This window comes from Struthio camelus, chromosome 21 (assembly GCF_040807025.1).
Source record: "Struthio camelus isolate bStrCam1 chromosome 21, bStrCam1.hap1, whole genome shotgun sequence".
NCBI lineage: Eukaryota > Metazoa > Chordata > Aves > Struthioniformes > Struthionidae > Struthio > Struthio camelus.
The window spans coordinates 580158-601303 of record NC_090962.1 but is presented as its reverse complement, the minus strand read 5'-3'; the positions used below and the strand labels follow the sequence as shown (position 1 = coordinate 601303).

Below are 21146 nucleotides of genomic sequence, written 5' to 3'. Positions count from 1 at the left end.
ATGTACTTTAATTGAAAACTGTAAGAGTAATCTATTCAATTTTTTCTGTTAAATTAATAGTATAGACCTTTAACAGATGGTTAGTAAGACATTGTTATTAATGAAAACATCCTACTATTTGAAATCTAGCAGTTTGTCTTGTTGTATAACTGGAAGAAATAACACGTACATCTCCCAGACCAAATGCATTTTCCACTACATGGCTTTATTCTTCTAGGGTGCCAATTAGTGGTCCCAGTGCTGCTATTATGCCTCTTTTTGGAAGATTTAAACTTTGTAATGGCTGGGAGTATACATTCTGCTGGGCAAGGCTTAGTGAATGAATTGGCAGCAGTTACCAGACTGCAGATCATCTGATGTGTCCCTAGAAAAATAAGGGAAAGCAATAAAAACATTTTGAGTAGAAAATACTTCCTTAATACATTAGGGTGGCAGACCAACTGGCCTGGATCAAGCTATTTAGTGATATTTCCAGGCCTGTAAGTAAGTATGCATTTGCTTCAGAAAGGCGTGCGCCATGCTAGTCGTGGCCTGATCTCCCATTGCCCCCCTGGTCCGGCAGAGCCGATGTCCTCGTCTGGCACAGTCTCCTCGTGAACACCATGGAGCCATGTTCAGTGGTACCACGTTTTGCTGACAAATCTCCTGTTCTTTCCTTATGCTTTCTCTATCTTCTCTTCTCCCCCCCCCCCCCATTGCTTTCTGGCCTCTCAGGGGGCTAATGGTGGCAGCAGAGACTCGGGAAAGCCAGAATATTTATCACTTTCTCCTGCGCAGAGGCTCTAAAATGGCTTCTGAAAAATAAATCTCCTTTAAGAGCCTTTCAGAACAGGGTTTGGTTTATTGCTCCAGGAGTAAGGAATGGGATGGGGAGTCCTTTCCCGCTCAGGCGGCTGCCTGGGACCTGCAGCAGTGACAACTGGCACGCTCTGAAAGCGATGTCCCGCTGCCTCGTGGCTGTTTGGCTTGGTTTTTCTGTCTGCTAGAAACCAAATCCTCAAACCATCAGCTGTTTGCTTGCGCCTTGACACAGGGCGGGAGAACAAGCACCAAATCCGGCAGCTGCTGATCAACGTTTCCCAGTGGCGCTGCTGGTTTTGTGGAGGGGGAAGTTGCACCGACTCCTGGGAATGCTGTTTGTGAGTCAGAATTAAGCAGCGACTTGGTTACGTAACGCCGCTGTTTCCTCCCCGAGGATACTGAAGGAACTGGGACTGACGGGAGCTTCCCCACGCGGGGAAGAAGGACTAGTAACGGAGGTCTTGCGAACGGCAGCCCGCTGGCTGCGCGCCCTCCGTGGGGGGAACGGAGCGCGTCTCGGTGCAGCAGGGACTCTGAATGATTCAATTAGTTAGCTTCAGATATCGATAATAAAATCTAGCTGCCATCTAATTAGAACATTAGTTGGTGTACCCTTACTCAATTAGAAAAATACATTTTAAATGAAGTTTTAATTTATTTTTGTCTTTAATTCAGTCACAATGGAAAAGGCAATTTAGTAATTTGAAAGCTGACTTTCGGGTACTTTGCATCAAATCGAATGAAATAACGTTGCCACCGCATTTCTGTTCTTTGTTTTTAAGGGCAATTGAAAGGCTTCCTGTGTGATTGCTCCTGTGAAACTTAGTGGCACTGCAAACCTCTGATATTCTGGCTTTTATAATCGAATATCTAGTTAGCAATAGGTAAGGGCAGGACACAAAAGTAAGGCTATTGCATTCCTCTATTTGTCTAGAGAAATAAAGAACTAAAAGAATAATTGTTTGGCTACTGCTTTCTGCAAGTTATGAAATGATGTCAACATTGATGCATGGTTTGGAATTTTATTACTGCCAACTGGGGTCCCTCTCCTATTCATCTTTTTTAATATCCCCTTCCTCCCCTCTGTTTTCTGCTGTTTGTCAGAAGTTACCTTCCGAGGAAAACCGTCTCGTGCTCTGCTAACTAACGCTGGCTCCTCAGCACGTGTCCGAAAGGCTGAAGATCTTAACCTTTGCAAACAGCACAGACTACTTGTAATTTGCTGTTGTTTCCTGCGTATGCATCAGTGGAAAACTCCATTCCTCATGTCTGTAATCTCAAATTCTCTTCTGTGCTTTGAGTTATATTATTTTCAAAGAAAATGATATGATTTCCAGTGACAGTTGCCTCATTTAAGAGTAAGCAAGTGATGCGCCCGAGTATTGCTATTTCATTTGCTGGGCTGTGGTGATTCGTAATAGGAGGGTGGCTTAGCACAAACGCAGAGGTAATATGAAAATGCCCTTTCCTTTATGGTGTTGCAGGAGAGCAGTTAAAGTGGAAATTACTTGTGTCCCTCGCTACAGATGCAAAAGCCGAGAAGAGCACTCGACAAGCTCCAAATTAGAGCTGGGAGAGTGAGTCAGTGGGAAAAATGTTTGTGATCTTGATTTTGCTGCTGTTGCAGCCAATTGTGTTTTTTGGGGCTGCGGTTGTGCTCCCAGAAGCAGGAGGTAGCCCAGTTTCTTCGAATGGGGCTGGTGGCTGGGGTGGTGGCGCAGCACCTCTGGCCTGTGCCTTGGCAAAGCAGAAGCTCTCGTCCTGCCTGGAACGGGCCAGTGTGTCCATCCTGAACGAACTTAACGCGGAAATTACTCTATCTTGCTAACGTAATGGGGAACGAACGACAGCCTTTCCGCTGGTGTGCTGGGCTGTTGTCGGGATTTCGGAGATTGTTACTGGCCTAAGGCGGGTAGGTTTGAAGGAGACCCGTGGGTACGCGACAGTCCCAGGCTATATCTTGTATTTGCGACTCTTTTTGGGAGCAGCAGCTATGCAGTCAGTCTCCTCTAGCCTGCTATATCTGCAGAGCGTGCTGGTGGACATCCCAAACGAGGGCCAGAAGGGCGAGATTAGCACTTCAGCCCTACAAAACGCTATATCCAGATTCAGTTTGCTATTAAGTGTTACCCATCAGATCTTTCCAAGGTCTCTGCTGTATTTCTGCTAATCTAATCTTAAATAGAAACCCAACAGATGGCTCTGGTTACTGAGACTTACACCCCAGTTTCATGTTTCATTCAGCAGATCATAAACTTCTTTAGCTCTGATAAAGCTCTGTTGGCTGCTTTACCACACAGGACAAGCTAGCTGAATTGAAATTGTTCAGGAATCAACTTCCGATTTCCCTGGGGGACATAAAGCACTTCCAGAATCACGGGTCTGTTGGTAAATCCTTAGAGGTTTATATTAGTCTTTCTGACACAACACAAAGGTGGCTTTTTTGTTAACAGAAATGCTCTCAGTAGAAGCAGGCATTAGAACAAGGAGAGGTTCAATATGGGGGTGTTGGCTTTAGTTTTTTTGAGGTGTTGGCTCTGTTTTGGGGGGCTCTGCTTGTTTGTTTGGGTTTTTCTGAGGAAGACTTACTCCAAGGATGAACTTGTTAGTGTTTTCAGGATGAAGCAGGACACGAATTAGTCCTGTGTGTCCACGCAGTCCTACAGGCTTTTTTTGTTCTGTGTCCCAATGCGTCTGCGTCTCTGCTGGTTAATCAAAAGCTTTGTTTGCTTTCCCTTGCTTTCAGCTTCTCTTCAGCCTACCAAGTGACTCTTCTTTCTAAACTTCATTGCTATTTTAGGCCAAACAGCTGGACAAGGGAAACTGTATTGCATTTTTTGTTCCTTTGATGCTAAGCAAGGTGGGGGAGAACTTGCTGTATGCTGTTTTCAGATCAGTTTGTACTTGTAAGATTCACAAGAGCTCACATAAGTCACTTCAGTGCTACAGCATTAGGCAGCCGCTCAGGCACAAGGTCTGGGGCCGTAGCACGTTGACTCTGCAGCAGCCGACTTGGGTTGTCGGAGCCGAGTAAGCCACGTCCATGCCTCTGCCTCTAACCACCTGGTTAACCCCAGAAATTCAGACTTAGCCCTAAGGTAAAATAGTTGAGGATTGAGCTCTCTAGCCCTGTTTGCACATAATTCATGGTATAGAGTAAAAGATGGGTGTTCAAGGAGATCCTCAGGCATTTCTGACTGGCAGAGTCCCTCTGATGGTTGCAGTAAGAAGATCTGAAGTGTTTTCACCTCACCAGCTTGAAAGGCCAACTTTTCTGCTGTCCCATGACTAGGAAAGTAACCTCCAAAGTGTTCATTTTACACACAGTGAGCACCGAACAGCTTTTAAATCAACAGTACAGTTGCAGTTGTAGGAGGAAGGAGCTCGACACTACTTCAAAGAGGGTCACCTTAACCTGGGCCCTCTGGCAGTGCCCAGCCACTGCACCTGCAGTGGGCCAGAGGATTTGTTTGTAAACGTGGGATTTGTTTGGACCGCTGTCTCTGTACAAACTGGAGCCAGCTTTTAAATGAAGGATGTTTAAAATCTTTGTTCCTCCTTTAGTTTTGGCCAGCATCCAATGATAGGCTTCCTATCTGCCATGCATCAGGAAGCCCAGTACAGGTTGGTGCTTCCATCTGGCAGCGGGAAGGTGCAGACCTTGCCAGAGAGGAGCTGCTCTGGAAACCACAGGGCTTTCTGCTTCAGACTGTTCCCAAAGTCTTTAACACCTTCCTGGTGTGCAGGTCCTCGGCATTTGCAAACTCCAGCTTGCTCTTGCTGGACTAAGTGCTAGTCTGACGGGGCCGCAGGGACTGGACTTCAACACACGGCTAAAATGGGTGCAAATAAGTGTCACTTGAAATGTTTGTTCTTTGATAGATTGCTGCTCCTCGTCTCTCTTCCATTACCTCTTGGATGTGTGTCAGTTTTCCCTGGTGGTATCTAAATGATTCTTCCCCCCTCCCCCAGCTTCCTTTTTCTGTCTTCCTTTCTCAAACGTTTTTTTTTTCTTAGGTTCCTTTATACTTCACTGGTAGTGTTTGATACTGCTCTTAAACACAGGACTATCTGCACTGGCATTGAGGATTATGGATGGCTCTTTAAGCAAGTGGAGACTGGACTTGCAGACTGCATCAATTAAAATTAGCTCATGCTAAAAATGCCTGGACTCTTTATTTCAGATTTGGCCAGAAGCAGAGCCATGCAGGATTACTGCCTGCTGGCTCTGTCAAGTGATGCTTCTGTATTTGCAGCCTTACTGTCTCCAAAGGTGGCAGGCTCGCGCGCACGTCTTTATTAGTGCATAAAGCAGAGCTGACATGAACATTAGTTCACCCCAGAGAGCGCTGCTCAGGGTGCTCCTGTGGCATGCTGAGACACGCTTCTTGTTCTCCATGCCTGCAGCTTTGATCCAAAGGTGGCACTTCCGTTCTCCTGGATGTCTGGGAAGTGCTGTGTACAGATAGAAACAGTATTACCCTTCTCTGCAGTTCTCTGGGGTGGTGTTTACTAATATCCTTCACTTTGGGGTGCGGTGTGCCATCCAATTGTGTCAGCAGGAGGCACGATTGTAGCTGCAACCTAAATGCTCAGGTAGACTGGTGGAGTACTGTCTTCTTGCATCTCCTTCAGGCTCATGTTCAGATTTAGAGATTATCTTCTACCAGACAGGGAGATTCACAGCGAATTTCAGAGCTTCTTATAGCTTTGCTTTTTTCAAACAATGTTTTTGTTTCACTGCAAGTCCTTCAGCTCAGAACAGAACCAAGTCTGTAGCTTCCCTGAAAGGGTGGTGAGTAATGGGGCTCTCTGAAACTTGGCGTGCTGGGGTCCTAACAGCCCTGCCCATGAGTCCGTTCTCTGTTAAACAGTGGTGTCGTATTTAGTTTCTGTGCATAAAGGCAAATACCGATTTTAGGGAAATTGCTAGGGCTTGAATTTAACACATATGCTTTGTAAGATACTGTGTGCAATAAGACTAGCTAAGCTAAGCAAGGGATCATCTTGGCTCAAGATGGTTTATGTGTCAAGAAGGGGGGCTGTTCCTGAGGAGTACACTGTAAGCTCCCGTTTTTGCCTTGAAAGGTCTCAAGGCCTGTCTCAAGGTCTCTTCTGCTAGTTGCAACTGCCATAGGCTCCTGTCCTGAGGGACCCACCTGGAGGGGTGGGTTATGGTGTTTAAATCAGGCTGATGGTGATGGCTGCACCTTTTTAATTCTCCAGGGCATGATTCTGGCATGGCAATGACAGCTGGAAGCAGCTGTGATTTTTTTTTTTTTTTTAAACTGTCATATGATGCTCTAAGAACATGGCCTGCTTGCCGACCATCCAGCTTTGTCCTTGTCCTGTGAGGCACTCCTGGAGCATAGGATGGTGCATTGTGCTTCAGGACTACAGGCTTGTGCGCTTAATTTCTTACTGCTCGCTTGCATGAGTCTGAGCACCGCTAGAATGACTGTGTGGAGCTAAAATCATTCATCTTTCTTTGATGTAATGACAAGTCCTGAAGAAGTTAATGAGTAAAGGAGCAAGTTTCAGGTACTGTGAAGAGTATTTACCCCTCTCCCCCTTAACCTGTGTAACCTTGCTGGGTATCACAGTTGCTATACTCCTGCACGAGTGAACACTTTGCACAGATGGCAGGGAATTTCTCCACCCTTTGTTTGGGACTATGGTCAAGCCTCTACCATCCATGCGATATGAGTCATGGGAGTTTTCTAGACTCGAAGTACATACTCAATATTCTACTGTAATGACTAGTTCGGTGACCAGTGTCCAGGTGCAAACAAAAAGCAGCATGTTTTTGGTAAGCAAGGTGTTTTGAAACAAGTTAGCTTTCAAAATTACAGCTTCACTTGACAAATAAGTTTGTTTCTTGCTTTCATCACTACGTGAAGTCTTTACGTTTTCTTGCAATGCAAAGACTACGGGGGGGAGGGGGAAGTCCTATACGAGGACCTTGTACAGGACAAACTGGGTATGGCAGGGTATTCCGGGAGCTTGCGTGGGTGCTGGGGCACTGAACATCAAGGAGACTCCTCTGATGCCTGACCTTGGTATAGAGTTGAGCCTCCTGTCCTCTGAGAACAAACAGTCCAGTTTCCAACACACGTCGCGTCTCCAGAAATCATCAGGACAACCTTGTGGTAGCGTAAAGAGCAGCCCCTCAACTTCCAAGTTTTCCCCCTTCTTCCATCATGGTGAGAGGTAGGGGAAGTCTGAGAGTCCTGAAAGTATCACAGGATGTTTCTGTTCAGCAGACTGTGGTTCATGTAAGACGTATCTGAACTCCTGCTTTTGTTGTTATGTGTTATTAGTAACCATGTGTCCTAAGGAAAGGTGCAAAATCTAGTACAAAGCATAAAGATTTGGCTTTTTTAAAAGGATCGCTTTAAATGCACCCTCAGATTTCTCATTGACTCTTTTGCTAGCAAATACTGGTGCAGCACAGAGTATCAAATATTTTGTAAAGGTCTGGTCCCCTGCGACTCCTTATCTGATGCTGCCAGACTGCAGCACTGTAGCTCATCCTTGCAGAAGGTGTGTCATACTTTCTCAGTGCTGAAATACGGAAGGTTAGATCAGGTCTTCCAGTCTGCTGCAACTCTGGATTGTTATTTGCTGTTTTAAAATATTTAAACATCCAAGCTTGCAGTCATGTAGCAGTGGTTGGAAAATATAGTCATAGTTCTTTTGCCACTGCTGCCTTTTACTGAGTCCCATGTATGTATGGCACTGTGGAATTATAATGTGATCTGTTAATTACACTTTTTTTGGTTGCTGCTAGGCTTAGTACTTTAATTGCAACACAAGACTATTGAGGTGAAGTTGGAGAAAGAGCAGGAAATTCTTCAATGTCAGTCTCCTAGAGACATTATAGCCCAAGTGTATTCCAGCTAATACTATTAACTTTGCTTCATAGCTTATGGCTCTTTGATGTACTCAATAATCTGAAAAAATGTAGGAATGTAAAATAAAAATAAATGTTCATTTTATATGAAATGCTTTCAGCCTAAGCAAGAAAGTATAAATTAAACCACTGAATTTTAGGTATTGGATGCCCAAATTTAGGCAAAAACATAACTTGTATGACTTTAAGTTATCTAATTGCTTTATAGCAATATGGATGCTTCCATTAGCTGATCAAAAGAAGCCTTTTTTTCCTCACCAGTGTTGTATAAACTATGAATGTAGGGCTCAGTCCTGCAAGCTGTCGCTTAATGTAAGCAAGCCATGCTCTGAGCCTTCCTGTGAGATTAGCAGGCAGAGCTGCAAACGAATTTAGATTTGCACAATGGGACAGGGGATTTCAGCCTTTCTCAGCAATGCAGTTAAAGTAAATCTTAGGACTGTTTGCTTTAAACAAGTGTTGTGCAGAGGTGTAAGATATCAATGAAATCACTGTTTACAGTGAAGTGTTTTCACACTGAGCTGTTTCTCTCGATCCTGCTGTAATATCCGTCATCAAAATTCTTTTACTGTTTAGTAAACAAAATCAATTGAAACCTTTGAAACATTAAACATATAGTTTCAGTTTAGCATTGGCCTTTATTCCAGTAGGCACAAAAAAGTGTGTGTGGTTGGTCTCTTTAAAGCAAGAATCTATTTGGTAGTTTTCAGTTATTAGTAACTTCCTTTTGAAGGCAAAAGAAAAGCTTGGCTAAAATAGGTTAGAGTAGTTACTGCCCACTTGGCCTGGTGCTTTCTTACAGAGATGGTTGTAAACATTTAGAGAAGGAAGGATGGGAAAAATGGAGCAGATCTAGTAAACTTCTGTCAGCGTTGGGCTGCTTAAGAGCGCTGTTCTTGACTGTGTCTCTGGTCACGGACAGCTTTATGGGGGCCGGGTTATCTTTGTCAAGTCAGAAAGACCAAGAAGGAGAAAAGTCAATGTGGGATGGAAGAATGGGCAGAGGGAGGATCACAGGAGGAGCCCTGGCACATGGCAGCCCAGGCAAGGGTTTTGCTGATGCTTCTGGACTGGGTGGTGCCCTCTCTTTCTCTTTAGCCTGGTTTGCTCAGGATGCCTTGTAGAACTTGGTAGTGAAGGCCCATATCAAAATAGTATCCTACACAGTCTTGGGGTTTACGGAAGAGATTTGGTTGACAGATGCAAATTATGGAAACTTTCGTCTTCACCACAGTCTTGCTGACTAAATGGGGTTGAAGCATGCAGTTGAAAAACATGACTCTGCACTTGTCAACCATTTAAAATAATGTATGTGTTATTTCTCCTAAAACAAGCAGTCCAGTATCTGTCATGTTTATGCAGTTGAGTTACTGATGATATTTTTATTTCCAAGGCAATAATTGCTGCCCTGTTAAAGTGTCCAGGACCAGACAGGACCTCTTGGCCAGCAGCCGGGCAAGGGTCTTGCGAGCACAAAACCTGTTTGATTTTGTGGTGTCACCTTGTTGATGAAGCTGCTATTCTGTGCGCCTTCTTGCAGCTGCATGCTGAAGGCCCACAGAGTGCTATTTGCACTGACTGTCATTAATGGACTTGTCCAAGAAAGGACTGCAGTTGATGAATGTATCTTAATTGACAGCGGTCCCCAACAGCTTATGGCATAGAGAAGAGTATGATGATAACAGTGTTTAGAGCTCAAACTCACCTTGTAGCATTCCTGCAAGGTTTTTTAAAGAATTTGGTATGTGTCTCAAAGAGCTTAAAAAGGGACAACCCATACTTCAGGCTACTGTGATTTGTGGGACCTGTTGGGTCTTGGAGGGACTCGCCAGCTCTACCAGATGGAGGAGCTGGTTTAGGAAGGGACAACTGGGGAGAGGGGAAAAATAAACAGTTAGATGTTTATGGAGACTTTGTCCTTTTTTTTTCTTCCCTTTCACCTACTTTTTAATTAAACAGTGGGGAAAACAGAGTTGGATTTTGAAGGCTTGGATCTTTCTCTTCTGACCTTGGTGGTGATATGCTGCCTTTTGTCTGTAATCTTGGGCAAGGAGCAACTGAAAAATGGCTTGATAGGGAACAAAAGCAAACAATAGACTCGCTTGAAAGAAGCAATGAATGGGATTTAATTGAATTTTTTTTGTGAAGACATTGACTTGACCCTGTAAGACACAGAGTAAATCATTAGGGGAATGAACACATTAAAATGCAGTTTTTTATCATAGGGCTTTTATTGTGCATATAGTTTTGTTGTTTTAATTATTTAATGACTTTGTGTGTCTTATAGTGATAAATCTATTTCTTCCCCCTCTTTAAAAAAAAAAAGTGGTGTTAGAGTCATAAAGGGATATATGCATTGAACAGCCAATGAATACTGAATTTTCATTATTAGCCCTGCCTGTGCCGCACAGCTAGGCGCAAACAGTCGTGCTCAAAAAAGGTCTTTCGAAAGCTGTTGATAAAACATCGGTGTCAGTCTAACTGCTTTCTTCTGGGCCTTTCTGAAGCTTTTTTCTAACTTATGTGTAGAAAAGTTCTGTAGGAATTTGTGTATTGCAAAAAGTCATACGAAACACAAACTGAACCACAGGCAGTTCCATCTGAACCTGAGAAAAAACTTATTCCCTGTGAGGGTGACAGAGCATTGGAGCAGGTTGCCCAGAGAGGTGGTGGAGTCTCCTTCGCTGGAGATATTCAAAACCCGTCTGGATGTGATCCTGGGCAATATGCTCTAGGTGACCCTGCTTGAGCAGGGAGGTTGGACTAGATGATCTCCAGAGGTCCCTTCCAACCTAAACGATTCTGTGATTCTGTGAAACAGTTTTGGAGCAAAATTTCCAAACTTAGGCCTCAGAGTACATGTTTTGACATCTAACTTTCAGACTGCTGATCACTCGGCTGCAGCTTCTCTGGTGTCTGTGACTGTTTAAGACTTCTGGAAAAATTGGGCCCTTGTATTTTGTCTTATAAATGGTGCTTTCCCCACCTCATCAATAGAAACTGAAAAACAGCCCTTCCCTCCTCCCCCCCCCCCCCCGACTTTGTCTTCTTGGCCTAACCCTTAACTTGGTTTGGCTTTCATTTTTAGGAGCATCCTTGTTTGCACGGATGAGAACTTATTGCTAACCTTCGAGCTGCGTAGGCCATCTTCGCTACCTTTTTTGGCCAGTTTCCTGTCACTTCTGTTGCCTTTGCCTTTAGAGTAGCTGCTGTTTATGCCTCGTGCTCTAGGAAGGCTTGTGCAAGTGTCGTTGTGCTTTGGCTTGTTTCCTTTGCTTTCAGGAAGAAAGCTGCTAAGTGTGTAAGAGCCCTCATGGGGCCTGAGCAGGAGGGGGCACAGCAGCGCAGATGGGATGTCACCTGGGACCGGTCTGCGGAGACTCCTGCGCAAGTGGTTGTTAACCTCACTAACCTCTCGCTAGTTCGTCTGCTCTACTCCCATCTGAAAAGTTTAGAAGGTGCTTTTTCTTCGTATTGCTGACTTCTGTCAGCCCTGTTGCTCAGGGGCGATGCTGCGCATGCCAGGACCTCCGTGAGCACCGTTTTGCTCTGCATGAAGTCCTGGGGGAACCTAGGCTACATGGGAGCCTGTAGTTCCTCCTCTTTCTCCTCTCTCTGAACCACTGTAGCTAAACGCACGTAACTTCTGTTCTCCTGTGATTTTAGTCAGGCCTACTGAGTCGGTCAGCACTCCTACTAGGACGTGCTACTCCTGCATAGTAGGAGCAGAACCTGCTAAGCACTGGATGGGGCACAAATGTTTATGACAATTAAAATGCTATTGTAAAACACAGCTAATAATGTCATCAGGTGAACCAAATAACAATTTTGGCACTTGTCAGTGTGTCCCTGCGGGAGAGTTTTACCAGATTTTCTGTTTCACCCTGCAGCAGCAGCTGATACAGATCCTGCTGCAGCACCTTGCTCCGCTTTGTGGTGGCCGCGTGTAGCTCTGCGGAAGGCTGACTCGCCATCTTTTACTGTATTTCTGCTGGAACGGGTTAGCTGGTGCATTTAATCACTGCTCTGCTATAGCAGAGGTCTGGAGGCAGAGCTTTTAAGAAGTATCACCTTATTTCTTTTGTCTGTTTATCTCCTTTTAGTACTAGTTGCTTTTACAGATGATGCGATTCCATTAAGGGCTGTTGAGGAGCCTCTGAACTGTCGGCTTTGTGGAGAGATGGGCAGTTCTGATCAGTGCGTTTATCGGTTTGGACCTTGGGTGTGCGAACTCTGGAATGGTTAATTTCTGTCTTTAATTTTATAGGGTTTGAGGGTTGCGAAGTTGAGAAGCACAGTTGGTGGCATATAGGACTTCTTTGTATGCTCTTAACGTGTTTTCAGGGGTTCTGTTTCTGGGGCTCTCCGGTCACCTCCAATTGCTGGTGGTTTGGAGTCTCTTCAGTACCAGCAAATGTTTCCAGCACCTCTCTGTAGGCAGCTGGTACTGCTGTGCTGCTTCAAATCGTGCACGAGCCGTTGCCCTTTTACCTGGCGCTCCTTCCTCTTCGCTTCGCTCTCTCCCCTCCCTCCACGACAGGGGAGCCGCAGGCTCGGCGGCGTGCGCGGAGCACACGCAACGTGGGCGACGCCGCCGCGGCCAACGCGCTGCGCTGCCCTGCGAAACCGGGGAACGGCGGGAGCGTCTCTTTCGTGGAGAGCTGGGCGATCAGTGGATGCTTGTCCCCTTTCAGTGCGTTTTGGTAAGATCTGTATGGCCCAGCAGTTCGGACCGTGCCCCCTTTATGGCTTTTAAATGCATTTGTTTCTAAAGCTCCTGTCAAACGTGGCTGCAAGTTACAGCTGGTGCGCGTGCCAGAGTTCTGCTTCAGTGTTTCTGGAAATTATGCTGAAAATATTCTCTTTTCTCTCAACTATGGTGACTTTCTGTGAACTTTTCACTGATCGCAGGAATGCAGTTTGTCAGAGTAATCTTTTTATTTGGCTGCTTTTTTGTGCATGCTTACTCCAAGTATCGCTGAGCAGCCCTGAATCATCTGTTTCTTGCAGCTCTGCTATGATTTGAGGTGGTAGACAAGAAATTACTTTCCAGATTCTTGTTACTTATGCAGTGACAGAAGTTGGCACGTAGATGTCAAGCTGTAAATACGAATTTCTGCTCGTTTCTCCTCTACGTAGCGTGGAGCTGTTTGCTTCAGGAAAGTAATTCTAGTCAAAGTGTTTTTATTTTGTAAATCCTCCACCGCTGCCCTTTGCAGCTGTAGAGAGGCAAGCTGCACTGGAGGACGGAGGCGCTCTTCTGAGGACAGCGGGCATCTGCAAGGCTGCTCGCGGCCCTGCTGCGCACGCCGAGCTCCTGTTGGTGACGCAGAGGACTGCTGCAGTGAGTGGGTGAAGAGTGGCGTGTCCTGGCTTGCGGGACTGCAGATGGGCGCAGAACTCGCGTGGGCCCGGGCTTGGGATCCTTGTGTGCGGGGGTGACCTAGACCCTGGGGAAACGTGTTTCGCAGCAGTGGAGCGGCTCTGTAAGCTGGCCGCAGTGGTGAACAGCTGGAGGAGGGTCTTCTGTTGAAACGCTCACGGCACTGCTTTGCGCTGTTTGCGTAAATCCTGTGTTTGTTATCCCATTTGTAAGTCCTTGTAATTCTGGCTACTTCTGGACGGCAGCGTGGAGAATGCATTGTGTTTTTACTGTACATGTTAATTTATAGCACTACTGTGAGCTAGATTTTCCTTGTTATCCAAGGTATTTCCTCTGGAGGCGGGAAATCAGGCTGCAATATATCATTAAGCAGAAAGCCTCTGGGAACTCCTATCCTAGTTGATGTGAATCCTTCTTTTATCCTCTTAGAAGAATTGAATTATGTATTTTGAATTGTCTAAAGATCTAACTCTGAGTCTGATTGGAGCTTTTGTTTTTCACGTTATCGCAGTGGGGGTAGAAACTCCTAAAGCATCTGCATGAGCAACACTCGAACACGGGTGTGTGCATGCTTGAGCAGGTGGCTCGTGTGATGTGCCTGCCTGCAGTATGGATTCCTAGACGCTGACCGCAAAGGCGTTGTGTGGGGGGGTGTGGGTATGTGTGGTGTGTCTTTTTTTTAGTCTCTTAGGAAATTGCATCCCAAGTTCCTAGCTGCAAGAAGCAGCTGCATTTTCTGCAGTATGGGTGAGCCAGAGCCCTTGCTGTAAGGTCGGTTTGCAGTTTCCCATGTCTACTGCCATTAGACCAAACGATTTGCAGTGAGAAATACTGCTTTCAGGGTACTTGGGTAGAATTTTTCTTGAAGATGCATGTAGTGAAACAGCCTCCTAATACGGCTGATTGTGTCCTTCTCCAGGAGCTCAGTGACCAAGTCCTGGGTGCTCTGTATCTTTTAGGGATGTGCTTTTTCACTGAAATGTATGGCCATCCTTTTTCTTCCATATTTATTGGCTACCTGGAGAAAAAAAAAAAGCACACTTATCAAAAGAATGAACTGCTTGTATATCTTCTATACATGTTATCGTTCTGTGACCATTTTTCTTTCTTTCACTGCTTCTGTTTGTTTGAGTGGGATGATAATGGAGATCTTAAATCTACTTATTTTCTCTGCTGAAACTTGCTGAGCAAGTCCAGGTCAGCGGAGGGAAAACAAATGTTCTGCCTTCAAACAGTAGCATTTCGTCGCTGCAGTTCTTCCGTGACAGTTCGGGGATGAAGATTTCACATATGCAATGTGTAGGCCAGCTGGAGATAATAAAGCAAGCAAGTCTTCGGATAGGACTTCAATTCATTAAACTGAAATACTCTTTCCCTATGCTAACAGGAAGTCTGTTTAGCCACCGCACAGATTTTGTTTGTCATGAAAGTTATGAATTGCTTTGTTCTCTTTATGGCACGTTGATTTTAGTAGGAATAGGGCAAAGTTGTATGCTAATTTTAAACCCACTGACCGTGCCTATTTTTGCAGGATTTTGAGGGTGAATCAGCTTGATCCATCTCTGTGTTGAAGGGATTTGTTTCTTTAAATGCCTGCTTATACAGACCATCTGCCAGTAGCTCTATGGGACTTCTCTTTTAGAAGACGCATATAGATAGCTCTGTTAACCATCAAGTGATGGTAGTTCCACAATAGCTTTAAAGGTTGTCGGTGTTTTAAGATAAGATACTGTAATGTAGTGTTTCGAGGACATAATGTGGTTTTCGTTGACAATAAAATTGCGTTTCATGGCAAATCTGGCACACGTTAAAACCAACAAGCCCTAATCTCCCTTCGTTGTTCTTTCTGAAGAATTTTAGCTGCAGAGTGTTATTTTTATATATAAACTCGGAGCACTCGCTACAGCTCGCGGCCCGCGCGGCGAAGCTTTGCGAGAGGGTTGGGCCAGGGACCCCCGCGAGGGAGCGCTGCGCGTCTCCAGGGCCCGTCGAGCCTCTCGGGCAGGACCTGTTGAGCTGCGCGCCCTCGCGCTTCTGGAGCTCGCGCTTGAGGCTCCTGCGCCAACGCGGCGCGCCGGGAGCCCCTGCCCCTGTGCCGGGGGAGCGCTGCTCTGGGCTGATACCGAGCTTCAGGTAGCAATTAGCCAGGAACTAAGAGGAGCTCTCAGAGCTGCGGCGACTTCTGTTCGTTGGCGTAGCAGTGGTGCCGCTCCGATAACCGACTCCAGCGGGGTGGCTTACAAAGGCAGGCTAGTCCTTGCTTGTAGGAGGAGGGGTGCAGTGGATTCTGGGAGAATTTATTTGCAGCGTAAACATGTTGGTTAGGAGTCATTAATATGACATTCACACAACTCTAATAAAGTACAGAGCACAGATCTGGCACCATCAAAATACCCGGAGGACATTAAGTATGAGTCTTAAAACCAAGAGTATTGGAAACAAGATATTTTTACGTCTCGTTTGGGAGTAATATAATTGCATTTTGTGGCTCTAGCAGATGCTTGGGCCAGCTGGTTGGGGAGTGTTGCAGACTTTTTTAGCTTTGGTATGATACAGATAAAACCCTTATATAGAATTCTCATTAAAAAAAATTGTCTCATGGTCAAAAGACCCCTTTTTTGCATGTATGTTATCTTCTAGATTGCATAGCCTGTAGACACTTCTATTATAAAAAAAAAATCTGGAGATTGAACCCTTTATTTTTTTTTTTTGAGCCTAATTTAAGGCAATTGGATGTTCAAGCCAGCTTCACTGACCTTTCTATATGGCTATTGCTATTCCAGGCGTCTCAGAAGAAGAATCTGAACCTGATTGGGGGTTGCTCTTTAATTTTTAGATAAAAACGATTGACCAAAATGCTACGTACATCTGAGCGTCTCTTGATGGGCACAGAAGTCTGTGTAAACTTGCAGGCTTCTGGGGGTCTTTGGCCATCTCCAGGCAAAGTACCACTGTGAGAGAAGCTATCCTTCAATAGATGCGTTAGTAGGTCTCCTTTGAAAAGTTATCTGTGTTTTTTCTTGCTGTTTGGCCTGAATTGAGTGATTTCAGCATTTACTGGTGTATGAAAGTTGTACCAGAGTTACAGCTCGGTGCTGAATTAAACAGGCTCTCATGTAGTACAGCCTATCTGTCAAGAACCAGGGAGACATAACTTACAACAAAATAGTGAAACAAAAAATTTGTTTTGGCTGATTATGACTTGAATCCAAGATGTGGCAATTAAATGACGCAAAGAAAAAGCGCCTCTGTCCTTGTATTGCTTTGCTTTGCTCGTTCTAGCTCACATCGCGCAGCAGCGCGATGGGTTCCTGGGAATTCGGAGCATGCTGTGCATTGGGCTTGTGCTCCTGGAGAGGAAAGCGCTCTTGCCGCCGGCTGGGCAGAGCCGCGAGGGCCCTGGGAGGCAGGTCCGCCCGTGGCGCCGGTGTCGGGCGCGAGCTCCCCTCTGAGCGACCCTGTGGATCTTCCCCGCTTCCTCCAGACTGCTCCATGATAGCTATTCGGTGCCTTCACCAGCCTTGAGGGAATTGCTTTGCAGTGCTTCCAAGTCTGTGGGATGGATATGCCAGCCCATTGTGATTTAACTTGGACCCTGGTTTCCTGTGAGCAAATCGATTTGGATCCGAAGGTAATCGACTGCGTCAGGCCTTGCAAGTAGGAGCAATGACTTGCATTGATGTCACCCACTGGCTTTTTATGGTAGCGATTAATAATTCAGCAATTCTATCTGCAATGATGTTGTTCTACTTATACATATTTAATTTAGCTTCAAGTGTCCACGTTCTCCTGTCTCTCCTGTAGCCCTCTCATGTAATGCCGAGCGCTCAGAGCTCCGCAGTCGGTGACGCTGCTGAAGGATTTGCTGTGTTAGAAAATGTTAATGTATTTCCTTGCTTGTATCCTTGCTTAAGTTAATATAAGCTTGGTTTTGGTGGCGTAAATAAGTAAATTGACTAACTGAACCATCTTTTACCTTAAAAGAAGGGTATGGTTCTGCGGTTATAGGATGGCGTGACTGAATGAAAGTTGGAAAATAGTTGTGTGCTTTTAACTGTAATAACATGCATGCTGTGGAACAATATCTTATGATCCCTGTTCAGAGACTGAAATACATCTATACTATAAACTGGTTTTAGCAGAAAAACTTTCAATGTCGTGGTATGGTAAGACTTCCAAAACTGATGCAAGTGACAGAGCTAAAATTAGACTTGGTGGGGATGGTGGCTCCTTTTTCCAAGGTGAAGACACTTAGAAGAACTGCATGTTATGAAAATTTTCAAGTTTCTAAAACAGCCATGCAATATAATTCCTTTTTTCTATGTTTTATTTTTCAGGAAATTGCAGCTTATTTAATAACATTTGAAAAGCATGAAGAATGGCTAACAACTTCCCCTAAAACAAGGTAACATTGCTGCTAATAATTCAGCCTGTGAAAATGTACATTGACTTATTTGCATTGATTACTTGACTTGCTAATCAATTCATTGGCCACGAAGTGAAAACTCCAAGTCATGCTTGATGGCTTGCGACACCAAAGTCTCATTAATTGACTTAATGAGCATTTTATTGAATGAAATCAGATTGATTAAAAATAGAACAGCTGCAATCTTGACAGGATAAAGTTTGAACCTGATTGTTCAACATTTAATTGTATCCCTTCAGATGAATGGATTTAAGGACTTTGAGTGAGATTGTAGGCTATTTATCTTGACAACGCTCCCTGCAGCCGGGAACTTTAAATACATAAATAACACCCCCTCTCCCCCAGCCCTCCCTTGTGCTTTGCCTGCTTAAAATGCAGGCTCTGGGATTGTTTGTGTTTTGGTGTTTTTCTTGTTGGGGTTAAGTGCCTCATGCTGAGGAGCTCCCAAAAAGCCAAATTAACAGACATGTCTGCAGTTTATTATTCAGTAAATGTCATGTATTTTTCTAACTGCCATAAATGTTTAACTTCTCCAGCCCCGTGGGAACCAATGCATTAAGTTTAGACTGCAGATGTTTTCCTGGCGTTTCCACTGTGTTGAGACTTGAAGTTTCAGTACATGTCAGTAACGCAAAAAGACTCTTGTTTTCCGATGTTGTGGGATTTTTCCACACCCGCGTCCTGGCTATCGCCAGGCTTAGCAGAGGGAGCCACGGGGGTTCAGCTTGGCAGACCCCCGCCCGTGCCCCAAAGGAGCTGCACGATGCGTTTCACATCTAGCTCACAAATGGGAGGTTGCTTGCTGCTGGAAGAAAATAAAAAATAAAAAAAAAAAAAAGGACTCGGAGCATTTTCCTGTCCCACGTCCCCACCGATGCCCACAGGCAGGTAGTGCAGACTCAGTGCAAGAAGAGTCTTAGAGTTGCTTGGTTTGGCATGGTATTCCTTTGTAATTAGCAGGGGCAGAAATTATAGTAAGACACAAGAGCTGTTATTGACCGTAACAAATAGTACAAATTAATGTTTAATAGCTCACAACTGAAGAGAGGACGTAGATAAAGAGGGCAGTGCAAGAGCAGCTGGAAAACAGAGGAGGACTGCTTTCCATGGAACATTAGAAAACAATTTCTATTTAACTTTAGGTTATCTTTCCCAGGCTCTTCTGTAACTTGCGTGGCCTCTTTTTGAAAATAAGCAAAACATTACTTATGTTGTCTGTAACGTCTGGAGAAAGAAACTGGAAACCCTATTGCTATCTCAAATGGTTCTGTAAGATCCAGTTGACATACCAAAGCTGCCATGGTCGTTGAAGGGGCCTTAATGCATCTTTTCTGCTGATGACAGGGGTCTTGCTTTTTTTTCCCTCTCTTTCCTTTGGAGTGCGTAAATGCTTTGTTTCGCTCCGCTGCTCAGCTGTGGCACAACAGGTAATATGATAATACTGGAAAAAGCTATTTTTTTGACCTGGTAATCTGAGTTACAGAATTAATGCAGAATATCTTCTTGCAGAACCTTTGCCAGCTAAGCCTATTAAGTGGTCAGAGAGTGTATATTAAATAGTCAGGGGATATGCATGGTATCATTAAAGATATCAGATTATAAATGTGTTTGTGGTTTATGATTTCTAAGAGTGAGTTTGCTTTGCTGAAGGCAATGCATGAAAATAACAGTTTTCTTTATTAATATTACAATACTATCCTCCTGTGTGTTTACACTTGAAAGAAATAATGTCCCAGGAGAAGGAAAGTTGCGATGGCTGTTCAAGGACCTTCCTAAATAGTTGAGTTAGTTTTGATAGGTTTTTTTTTTAAAATTAATTGGAGCAGGTAAATGCTGAGTTCATACAATCAGGGCTCTTAGTATTAAAAAATTAATAACATTGATCCAGCACTGAACTGCAAAATTCCCCGTTCTTTGTTTGCTGTGGTGGGTGCAGCTAATTTCATTTTAGAAAATTAATGAAAATGAATTGGACCATTGACACTTAGTCAATTTAGGAATTCATTTAATAGTGATTCCTCAATTCATACTAGGTATCATTTTATTAAGACACTCTGAGAAGTGTTGGACTATGCATTTCGGGAACAAGCTGTTTGTCCATGCTGTTGTCCGAGGACTCGGGAACTCCCCAGCTGTCCTCCTTGCTCCACCCTGGCCATCAAGAGAACGTGGGGCAGGCGAGCACCTCGGTTCAGCAGTGGGATGTGCTGTAGGATTCCCCTAGCTAGGGATGACCGTGTTAATAGGGAAAAAGAGGTGGAAGTTGTCTGTGTGACAAGTTACTTTTCTGTGCACAAAAATATAAAGTCTGTTGGATGTTTGACATATTAAAACTGAAAAAACAGGCTGAAACTGTTTCAAGAATATAACGTGATGTCACTAAGGATTCCTAGTAAATATGGATAACTGCAATCTCATGTTTGGTTGCCTGTCCTACAATTTGGATATTACAGGGCAAGATCCTTGAATGCTGAATATTGGCGATATAATTTATTTGCAGTCCAGTTGAAGACTTCATGCAAAGGAGCTGTTGCTGAGCTGGTTCAGTGTGGTATGACCTAGTAAGCTTTAAGTTTAAAAAAATAAAAAATAAAAAAACCCAAAAACCCCACACTCAGATTACTGAACTAATAATACCTAAGGTGGCAAGGTGGAAGAGTTTGTTTCAGATAACACCCATGTGACTGCAGTCAAAATGCTTGACCTTTCTCATGAAGTGTGTTTTCAGTGCAGTACTAGCCAGTTATGGTTTTGGTCATAGGTGGAAAAGGAATCCTCTTATAACATCCATTGTAGTGACATCAAAGGAGCTAGGAGAATGTTCAAAGGTCCCTAAAACTGCTTTTTTATGAAACTTCTTGTAGAATGACTCTTATAAAATATGCTAATTCATTTACTAGAATACTGTTATACCTAAATCTTTCAGTTTATCGACATAACTGAACAAGTATACTCTGCAATGCACGGACCTTGATGTTTTCTTGTGATGGTGTTTAGCTACTTGTTAATTTGCCAGATAATCCACAGTGTTCCAGTTACCAGTGTGGTGATGCTTCAAAAATATTCTGCTATTGGAAGATACTAGTTTGTTTCTAAGTACATTCTGTAATTATTGGTTTTAGTCTTTCATTATTTTCGGAGTATTTTAAAAATATGCTTGTGATCATCCAATGCATTTTCACTTGTTTCATGAGTAAAGCACAGACAGCTGAAATGATTTAGCAACAAGCAGAGGCTGCAAGGTTGGCTTCTCAGTTGGGAATGGAATTGGGTGTTTCAGCCTTAGACACAAGAGTTGCAGCGCACCAGATCTCACCGTTTTTATGCAAGTCTGGGGCATTTGGTTATTGATTTCTGAGAATGAAGTCATGTTACTTCCTCCAGTTGATGGCTATTATCTTCCTTGTAACTGTGTTTGCAGGGTTATTTGCCTCTTCCTGCGCTGCGTTAGGTTGACCACTCTTTTTAGGTGATGGCAGCATTTACTTGATCTCTTTTTCTAAAACAAAAATCAGTTAAGAGCAACAAAGAAGGATCGTACCTACATCCCCAAGAAGCCCATTCTCAGAAGGTCGGCACTTGAGTTTGGTTCAAACCCAGACTTGCGGTGCTGGATAGTGCCA

At 44.2% G+C, this 21146-nt stretch overlaps 1 protein-coding gene across 7 annotated transcripts in view; it reads left to right on the top strand.

The window, feature by feature from the left end:
- Positions 1 to 21146, top strand: part of CAMTA1 (calmodulin binding transcription activator 1) — a 483528-nt gene that overhangs the window by 121371 nt on the left and 341011 nt on the right. For all 7 annotated transcript variants that reach the window (XM_068916223.1, XM_068916222.1, XM_068916220.1 and 4 more), the window contains one exon: positions 17435 to 17502. In XM_068916223.1, coding sequence (XP_068772324.1) covers positions 17435 to 17502 — 68 coding nt within the window. The remainder of the gene's footprint in view (positions 1 to 17434; positions 17503 to 21146) is intronic.